The sequence below is a fragment of the Aplidium turbinatum genome, chromosome 7, assembly GCF_918807975.1.
Source record: "Aplidium turbinatum chromosome 7, kaAplTurb1.1, whole genome shotgun sequence".
NCBI classification, from domain to species: Eukaryota; Metazoa; Chordata; class Ascidiacea; order Aplousobranchia; family Polyclinidae; genus Aplidium; species Aplidium turbinatum.
In genome coordinates, this window is record NC_137478.1 from 2848799 (window position 1) to 2859051 (window position 10253).

The 10253-nt window shown below is 42.9% G+C and overlaps 1 protein-coding gene across 1 annotated transcript in view; it reads left to right on the forward strand.

Annotated features, from left to right (window-relative positions):
* LOC145774669 (nuclear pore complex protein Nup214-like) overlaps positions 1–9998 on the forward strand; it is a 28757-nt gene extending 18759 nt beyond the window's left edge. Inside the window, exons 25-38 of the mRNA XM_082585962.1 lie at positions 19–164; positions 662–735; positions 1446–1561; positions 2005–2184; positions 2567–2688; positions 3023–3140; positions 3631–4086; positions 6090–6173; positions 6930–6972; positions 7097–7746; positions 8067–8204; positions 8518–8731; positions 9286–9492; positions 9628–9998. Of these exons, the coding sequence (XP_082442088.1) occupies positions 19–164; positions 662–735; positions 1446–1561; positions 2005–2184; positions 2567–2688; positions 3023–3140; positions 3631–4086; positions 6090–6173; positions 6930–6972; positions 7097–7746; positions 8067–8204; positions 8518–8731; positions 9286–9492; positions 9628–9655 (2576 nt within the window). The 3' untranslated portion in view covers positions 9656–9998. The remainder of the gene's footprint in view (positions 1–18; positions 165–661; positions 736–1445; positions 1562–2004; positions 2185–2566; positions 2689–3022; positions 3141–3630; positions 4087–6089; positions 6174–6929; positions 6973–7096; positions 7747–8066; positions 8205–8517; positions 8732–9285; positions 9493–9627) is intronic.
* The last annotated feature ends 255 nt before the right edge of the window (positions 9999–10253 follow it).

A 10253-nucleotide genomic window follows, 5' to 3' on the forward strand; every position in this document is an offset into this window, starting at 1 on the left:
TTCTTGCATCCTCCACAGCTCCGGCTCTCCAGTCAACATCCGTGGAAGGATCTTCCACGATAACATACGGAGGTCCGGATACCCCTCTTGTTAAGCCCACCATCAAGTACAACCCATCATCAGCCCAGATTGAAGCAGCTTCAAATCTAAATCACCCTCCTCAAGTACGTCATAGAATAGTTATTTGTTGCAGAATATATACTGACGAAGCAACACTTCTGTGGCCAAAGGTCTGTCATAAACTTCAATTTAATGTGGTACCCCCTTTATTTTATTTTTACCTCACTACGTATCTATTTGGATCTTCAAAGGCAAATTTTTAATGAAAAGTTTAGTGACAACGTTTTATCTTGGCATGTTTGGGTTAAGACGTTGTCCGCCTGCACAATGTAGTGTGCAATTCTCACTGCTTTTGTTGCTTATCAAAGCGTTTACGCAATATCTTACTCAAAACTGAATGAGACTGTTTACTAAGCGTTTTATTCAATTACATGACACGCTCTTCTGGTGTAAATACTTAGTGATAGTTTATCATGTCATTGAATGTCTTACGTTGTTATTGTTTTGAAACCAATTCTGCTTTACTAAACCCTCCAACAGTGAACGGTATGGCATCTAATTCACGTAATTCAACGTCGTTTAACGGTTTTATTTGGTTAAGGTTATCAACATCAAGGAGCTGAGCGATCCAGAAGTGGTCAACGTCGTTCCTTTCACCCACAAATTTCAAGCCAAGTATGATGACGTATTGTAGTAGTTTTATTTTTCGTCATTAACACGTCCGGGACGAAAAAGATACTAACTACAAAATCGATATAGACCTTCTTCTTCTTGCGTTCGAGGCCGCCACAGATCACGTTGTTACATCCAGGCGCAGCAGCCAATGGATTGTGTATTCGTCGAGCGTTGCTAGGTCCACATGTCTATCTTGTGGTCGGTATACAGGACATTGGTGGATAATGTGGTGTGCAGTTTGAAAATCTGAGCCACACGCACAAGATGGTGAATCGGCGAGGCCCCACTGAAACATGTTGCTGCTGAAACGGCCCACTCCAGTCCGCAGGCGATTGAGCTTCACCCATTCCTTCATACCAGCTCGTTAACGAACGGGAAAAGGTGGCATAACCTTGAAAGGTTTAAAACGTGCCTGAATGAAAACTTATGTAGCAGGCTATATATCAGTAGTTGGCACGGCCACAAAACCCAACCAGTCATTCAAACTGGTTGGCCCACAGGCGTAATGATTGGATGGCAACTTCCGTTTGTTGAGCAATGACTCGATCTCGATACCCTGCTGAGTTTTAGAAACCTTGATGGGAACCAACCGTAAACTTCGGCCTCTACCAGATAAAACGCTTATTTTTTCTTCATCTATTGGTCGAAGTTTATTTTAAATATCATTGAGTTTATGACGTCATTATCTTCCACCTTCTTTCAATTTTCAGGCCGGATGTCCCACCAGGGGTGGCCAGTGAAGTGCAGAGGGTCCTCAATGCTGTGCAGGCTTCACAGAAGCAACAGACCGCCTCTCCGTTCGCACAACAACCGGCTGTTACTTCAGGTAAATATTCGTTCATGTTCATTTTGGAATACTCACCGATTGAATGCAATAATTTATGCGTTTGTTTGAGACCCTGGTTCGATTCTGGCTCGGGTTAAACCGAACTTTTATTCTTTTATTTACCTATTATCTTGGATATGTTGCACACGTGCTTTGAAATATTTCTTAGGACGGAAAATTATAGCCAGATGAGTTCTAAGTGCATCCGTTTTGATACTATGTCTAAGATTTTATTCAATCTACTGACTTCACTTCCCACAACATTCCTCTATCTCTATCGTCTCACTACCGGTTGCTGCGTATTGTTGGAAAAGAACTAATTTCCTTATTTGGCCTCACCCTGCAGTGCAGAACTGGAAGATGAGAAAGATTTTTTAAATGTTGATTGCAATATTTCAAAAGGTTTCAAGTTGTAATTTTTTATGACTTCAACTTCACTGTAGAGCTTGATGACCACGCTAGTGTGCCAGCATTCACTAAGTCAGAAGTGCAACCTCCTCCTCCTGCTTATCCATCCTCTCATCCTGCTCTCTCGTCATCATCTCATCCCACTCCTGGAGGATTGTTTGGGCAACCTCCAACAGCGATGCCATTCTCATCGTCCTTTACCATGAAGATGCCAGGTAGGGATGTAAGGTGGCTTCGGTCAGAAGGGCGTCTGTTCGACACAGCTGAAGAGCAAGTGGTTGTGTCGTAGCAAGACAAAAGTATCCTCTGTAATGTTGAAAAGTTGTCATATATACAGTATTTTATATATGCAGACTTCAATTCCAAGTCCTACCCCTGCTTGGTTTGTAAAATACTGGTCTTATATTTAAAGTTTGCAAAAGAAGAAAAAATACATAGGCTGAAGTGAAAACATCAGTGTGTATTTTTATTTAATGTAAGACTCTTTTTTGAAAACACTAAGAATTTAGATTTCACTTATTTTTTCTCCAGTGTATTGTTGGTGCTTTAACTAAATCCCACCGAACATTGAGTAATGTGAGTTCAATTTCTTCCCAGGTCAAAGTCCGCTTTCTTTTGCGCCTACAATCTCTTCCACGAATGACCAGCCTCCGCCGTCATCGTCACGTGCTCCCCCAACGATGCCTGGTGGTGGTGGAGACGGCCAAGTTGCTTTCAAGGTGACTCTTGCTCTTGTAACTCGTCTACAAAGCCTTGAATAGTTGCATCTAGCTGATCAATAGTGAAGGAACATACCACTGTGGAACGATCCAGGGCTGCAATGATATTATTCGACCTTCGGGTATCTCGGTACAATCCATTTCTGTTATATCTACTACTAATAAGTTACCAGTGGGATGTCATGAAGGGATGATAGGGGATTACTACGCCTTGACACCGGTTGAGAGATTGGTAATTTGCATGTGTCAGTGTAAGAGAACGTGTTAATACTTTCTACATGTTGGAGACCTAAAATGACAATTTGACAGTTCAATTGAATTCTCTCTTCCCTAGGCTGGGCGATCGAGTCCTGCAGTGTCCGGAGTCAGCAGTTCTCCAGCATTGCTCAATCTCGTGGCCGCCACAAAGCCACGCGCTGCTGAGGTGGATGATAGAGGCAGTCTCATCGATGGTGGGTTCACTGTGCAGGGTTTTGTTCTTTGGCTGAAAAAGCCTTTTTCATATTTTACTGGTGGCTCAAGTGGTAAAACAGCAAATTATGCATTTCTCGTGTTCATTAGCTCAGTATTCGGTCCCGTTTTGTCTTTGAGTTACTGATGTCAGATTTATGTCTGTGCGCTTCTGTCCCAGTCAGCAAGTCAGTTCTTTATTACATCGATTCAACCTCTGCAGACGTTGAATCAATGTACAAAGGGACTGACTTGTTGACAGGGGTAGTCGAATGTGGAATCAAACAGCGTAGATTTGTTTAGCCCGATGTTCCGACAAATGTAGCGATTTTAGAACGTTTGAAAACACAGGAACTATTTGACTTTTATGTTGTTTAATTCAGGATTACTTTGCAGCTTTGTTGGCTCATCAGTAATGTGCAGTTCTGAACCTTGCTAGTGTTATATGCTTCATACCAACAATAATCTGTTTGAATCTTTTAAATTATTTAGGAGTGCGGCCTCTCTCAGAAAAGAAGTCCAATGATGTGGAGAAAACTGCATCACGTGATGATGTTCCTCGAAGAACTGAGTCTCCTCGTGAGAATATTCCATCAGAGATTGTAGAACCTCCTTCGCAACAAGTCGGTGCTGCCAATACTCCGGAGTCATCGGAGCACTCTTCCACCAGTCCTCCACCTTCTTTGGAGTCTGTACAACCTCCTACTGAAAGTCACTCTTCTTTAATTCCTTCTTCCGTCGAGCCACCAGCATCTTCCCATCCACAACAGAGTGAGGTTGCTTCCAAAGATCCTCCGGAATCTTTTCATAGTGCTTCTTTAACTCCTCAACCTAAAGGTGATCTTAAAGATACGGGTCCTCCTCCGTTATCAGCTGCTCCTACAAATGTGTTTGGAAGTAATGCGCCCGTTGCAAGCGCTGGAAGTTTTGGAGCCCTCAGTGACGCAGGTGATTATGATCTGTTAAAACATAACTAGAGATGTACCGATATATCGGTATCGGCATCGGTATCGGTGATATCGGCCATTTTTTGAGTATCGGTATCGGCCACGGTATCGGCAAAATTTGGCCGATACTGTGGCCGATACTAAACATGTATATAAAAAAAGGCGTTTGCTGCGGATTTTCTGCGGAAGCAAAGATATAGATTTTTTAAAGTAGTAATTAACGTCACATTGAAGTAGAAAAATAACAACCTGTTCAAATTTTTGATACCTCACAGTCCCATGATTCCCATCATGCAGTCCCATCATGCACGCACCTTTTGGCATTGTTTGCTTACAGTGATTCTTTCACTCAAACAAAACGTTTTGTTTCAGCAGTTTTGCGTTGTTCGATTCTTAAGTTGTGAAGGAGACTCAATTTCTCCAATATTTATCATTTGTGTTTTTTTTTTCTTACTCTCAGCAGAGGATAAAACCAGGCCAAGACTACCTAGGTGGCGGGAATGTGTAGTTTTGCATCGTTTTTGCGTTGCTGGACGTTTGAGGGACCCGTGTGGCTTGGTTGTTTTTTGGTTGGCTGGTTCTGTCAGTTTGTGATTTGGTTTCCGCCTTTCGTTGTGGTGGACTCACCAGGCTTGAACAATGTTGTGGCGGAGTGGGTGGGCTCGGGGTGGGGCGGTGAGACTGCAAATCCTCACTGAACTAATCAATAAGTAGTCTTGTTGCGCCTGGGATGGCGGCCTCATTGTGGGGGGGAGTGACCTTTCCTGCTGTCGGCACGGGGCTGGGCGCTCACTGGTGCGGCGGGCTGTTGCGATTCGCTGGCCATAACGGTGTAGCTTCCACGCTAGCCATTTAGACCATCCAATCAACTATATGTTTCTCGGCAGCCGTTTTGTAGCAAGAATTGAAATGGCTAGTGTGGAAGCTGCACCGTTGTGGTTGGCGGGTCACGGCAGCTCGCTGTGCTGGTGAGTGCTCAGCCTTGTGCTGGTGGCCGGGGGGGACGCTCCTTTCTTCGCAATGAGGTTGTCATCTTGGGCGCAACAAGACCATTTTGATTGGTTTGGTGAGGATTCGTGGTCCCATTGCTTTCTTTTTGGGCCTACTTATTCTGCCGTGACATTGTTTTGGCTTGGTGAGTTTATTGCGGCTAAGGGTGGAAGTTGAATCGCCGACTGGTGGAGCCGGCTTGCTGGGGGCAGCCAAGTTGCACGGGTTTTTTGAGCATTTGGCGGGGTGGGAGCGATGCAGAATTGTGCATTTTTGCCGCCTGGGTAGTCTTGGCCTGGCAAAAGCTTTTCAACCAAACGACAAGCGCCCTTAGGTTGCACATTACTTGTCGAATAGTTTTTTGTGCGACTACACAAATCACTTGGTTTACATTTTACATCTTATTATTAATTATGATAGCCTATTTGGAGAGTTTGCGCAAACACTTTATTAATTTTTCAGAAACCCCAATTATGATGTAATGTTTCTTTCCTTATACCCCAATCATCAATTACGGTGGCCTTTCATTACTAAAACCTACTATTATGACACAACAATGCGGTTGAGATTGGATTCTTGAATCTTTAATAAATTATGCCAATTCAAAGCTTTCTTATCATTTGATATAATTCCTTGCAAATACCAAAATTGCTTCTTTTTGTAACATCAAAGTATCGGCCAAAATATCGGTATCAGTATCGGTATCGGCCTAAAAAAGTGATATCGGGATCGGTATCGGCCAAAATATTGGTATCGGTACATCTCTAAACATAACAATCATAATAGCGAATCTAGGACTGCAAACTGGAATTAAGCTTGCTGTATAGCCAAACTCCGACGCGAACACGAAAAATGAAAAGCCCTTGGCTCTTAGTTTCAGCCTCACTGGCATCATTTGTGAATCCTATTCGCTTTTAAGTAACTACTTGGTTTTATATTTTACATGAAACTTTTACATACAACGTTTACTTGTGAATGTTTCTCAATTGACTAAAACTAGAACTGGTTTTGCAGCATCTTCTCTGGGTCGTCCTGAAGCTAATGCTGGCTTGTTATCACAAGGAGTCGGCCAACCTGTCCGCCAGTCACCGCAACCAGGTGTGAACTTTGTAGGATATGATGAAACACAGTGATAAAACTTCGACTTTTTTTTAGGGGCTGTAGAGTCGGAAGGATTATGACATGTCCGGAGTCAGAGTCCTCAAAAAAAGGCCGACTCCGGCTTGATACAAAGCGATGAACAATATAATTATGTTTGCAATCATTTTTCAAAATAATGTTTCTTGTTTTCTGCATTGCGCTTCAAAACTTTATCAGAAAAAGAAGTTCTGGTTCTTGTCAGTTTTTGAGAAAGTCACCATTTCAACATCGATCTCAATTTAAGTGAACAAAAAAAATGACAAAATTAAAAAAAAATCTGGGAACACTGAAGTTGGAGTCGTCCAGTTTATAAATCAAGGAGTCGAGTCGTATATTTTTCGCCCGACTTCACAGCCCTGCTTTACTGCCCCTTGGAGAACACCGAAGAGCTGTATGGTTCATATCACAAAGTTTGATATTTGTTTTGAGTTTGAGTGGTCACATGAACTGAAAACACAAGCTCATGCGCGTTTAGGACAAGTTTTTAAAGCTGTGTCGATAGCCTTGGCGTAAACGTTTCCTGGCTTTATATGCCAGTTGAGTTTTTTGGCACGGAGTCATTAAACTAAACGAGCGTGGTGAAATTCAGCTTTTATGTGAATGGATTTTCTACTTTGCTTAGATGAAAAACGGGCTAACTGGCTGCTTAGAAGGAGCAATAATGATAGGGAATGGTCAAATTTTACCAAACTATTTCGTTTTATGTACTTGCAGGTTTATTTCAACTGTTGAAAAGCAATAGTGCTTCCGCATTCGGGTAAGTTGGATATTTGGCAATGAGCATGCACTTGGTTGCTTAAGCTTGAAGATTTTGCGTTTATTTGATGTGTGGTAACATTTGATCTGCATACATTGCAATGACTGTTGCTGTTTCTGGTTAGATCTTCAGGTCCACGCACTGCCACGCCTTCCGTTTCTCACCAATCAGTATCCAGCGCGCCCGCCAGCTTGCTTTCTGTCAAGTCTACCATACCAACTAACACATCTGCTGGGGAGGGACCTGCACTCGGTGCGGCCCCCGTTGCTGTTCAGCCCCAAACGGAACCAACCACAAACGTTCCTGCCCCTTCAACGGAAAGTGCCTCTGAAATGAACAAACAACTTGACTCGACTGGTAGCGTGTTCGGGGATGCCCCTGCTTCGAGTGCACCCCCAACTGAAACCCCTTTGTCGTCTACATTTGCCACCCCGCCGACAACGAGCACCCCCCAGGGTTTTGGCACCCCTGTCAGTTCCACTGCACCCCTATTGTTTGGTGGCGTACCTGTTGCCAGCGACGGTTCCGGCTTTGGCACATTCAGTGCCCAGACAAGTGCCCCATCAGTTTTCGGCACGGCTGCTCCAACTACCAACGCATTCCAGAGTTTTGGAGCCACCAGCACCGGGGGCTTCAGTAACACCACTTCGGGATTCGGTGCTGCTTCAAGCGGATTCGGTGGCGGCTTTCTGAGTGGGTTAGGCTCCACGCCCAAGCAGCAACCAACCAATAGCAACCCCTTTGCTTCGTCAGAAACAAACACTCAATCTGCAGGTGATTAGAAACCAGCTGTTTTGTTGGTATCAACGATGGTTGTTAACGAGTTGTCATAAAACGTGCGGTTTTTAATTTTATACAGTTGTTGGGTATACGATAAATCGTATTAATAAACTAAAAGAAAGTGATTATAACCTAGTGGAAGGCTAAGCAGAGAAAATTCAAGTGTATGAAATTAGTATCATCAAAATAAACTCAAACAACTTGTTTCACCCTTTGTGGGATCTTTAGATTGTTTATAGAGTTTGTGGATTTCTATCACTCTATCCTGCATCTGTTGCTTTTTAATCGCATTACTCTATTTCTTACATTTTTAGACAATAAATCATTGTTTGGCAACACTGCTTCCTCCCCATTTTCATCTGATTTCGCGCAGTCACCGGCCCCCAATGCTTTTGGCTCCAAGTCCACAGAGCCCCAACAGAGCTTCGGCGCTTTCGCGAAGCCCGCTGCAGGTATTTGTGACGTCAATCTAAACAATTGTCTCTTAGACGACCGCCATCAAAAACATATAAAGGTGATCGCGTTACTGAAAATGTCGTCAAACGGAATCGTGTTGTGCGCAGTTCGTGTGTTTGTTATTTATTGCATGCTTCTTTAGGCTGCTTTTGTTTTGAAGCAAAACTGACGCAAAATATGTAATACGAAAGAATATAATGTTAAAAATCTATTACAATTTAGTTGCGTAAATTTATTCATGTCGATATCATTGGAAGCTACTCATGCGTAACGAGAGTGTTGCCAAAGTTATCAAGGATTTGTCTTCAGCCGCATTTGGGTCCGCTCCTGTGTTTGGTTCGCCGACTGGCTTCGGAGCAAAACCTGCGTTTGGGTCGACCTCACAGTTTGGGGGTTCTGCTTCCTTTGGCTCCCCCGCACCAGGGTTTGGCTCCCCTTCAGCATTCGGAGCGCAATCCGGGATGTCCACAGGGAATCAGGCGGGAAGTGGAGGTTTTGGTTCTTCCTCTGCTGGATTCGGAGCGTGAGTATCCCTGGATCTGTTTGTCTGCTTGGTATACTTCACCGTGGGAATTTTTCACTTTTTTGTTTCAAATCAAAATCAACATTTGCCGCTTGTTGTCAGCTTGATCTGTCTTGTTGTGTAAGATTTAATTGGACTTCAAACCACTTTCAAACAGCATATTTCGAAACTTCAAATTACATTATTTTGTTTCATTGTGAAGTGGAAAATTGTCTTCAACACAAAACGCTTGGACTTATTTTGTTTGCCGCTGAACTCTGTTTTCATTTTGTTTAAAATATCTTTAAAGAGTTTCGACCAAGAAAGCTCGTTTCGAGCAGCACAGGTTGGCAAGGAAGAGATAGACTAGAAGCATAACAGAACCCAGACCATTATTCTACTGTTTTTGCTTTTTAGTCACATAGATCTCATTTAGATTAGCATGGCATTTTTTTTATCTTTTTCCGTCTACCACGGCCTTGTTTTCTCATATTTAGTAGTAGTGGTGCTTCGTCTTATCGTATTCCTTGTTACAAGCGTCACATTTTTCTCTTCCATCGCTAACATTCTTTCAGATTCGCCAACTCAACCACTCCTGGGTTCGGGGCATTAGCCGAGCAGAGTGGAGGAGGAGGTGGGTTTGGCTCGTCCAGCAGTAACCAACAATCTGTATTTGGAGGAGGATTTGGCTCCCAATCCCAAGGATTCGGTTCTGCCACTGCCCCGTCTTTTGGTTCCACTCCAACTTCTGGATTCGGTTCATCTTCGTTTGGTTCCAATCCGTGAGTCTTGAAAGGTTTTAATAGTTTTTTAGAAAAACTTTGTGTAAAGCTAGATGGTTTCAATATCAGATTTAATGCTCACAACTTTAAAAAGCGCACCCACTGTACGGTAATACTCTCACCATGATTTTTCAGAAAACCATCATTTTCTGGATGGCGTTGAGTCGAGGTTCTTTCCAGAAGTTGGAAGTGGAAGCAATGACATTTGACGAAACCGAAATAAAATGCTAATGTTTTTAATGAACTGTTGTGGCGTAGCGGTTTGCTGGAATTTGAAGTTTTGCTACATCTATGTAATGTATTGTACTGCGTAACTAATGTGACATTGCCTGATATGGAACTTCAACATTGCAATGATAATGATTGACTACAATATTCTCTCGCTATAGGAATTCACTTGCAAGATCAGATGGACAATTTTTTACGGTTAATTTGGAAATCTGTTATGTAATTTAACAGCAATGTTATCTTATTGCAGAATACAAAATACACAGCAAGTTACAACGATTTTACATTCTGAGGTTAAGTTATGGAACGACTTGAGTGCTCTAGGCCTACGAGTCCAGTTCATCCACGTCTATATCCGTGTTGTAAGGCGGTCTCTCATTGAAGAGATTAGCATCTGATACCTTTGTAGCAAGGATCACCAGAATGTGAATCTCACATTCCTGTTCCTTGCTTGCCTAGGTTTTGAAGATATTTCGTGTTGCTCTCTTTGTCTGCCTCGTTCGACTGAATGAACTTGCTCACTCCCAGGTAGA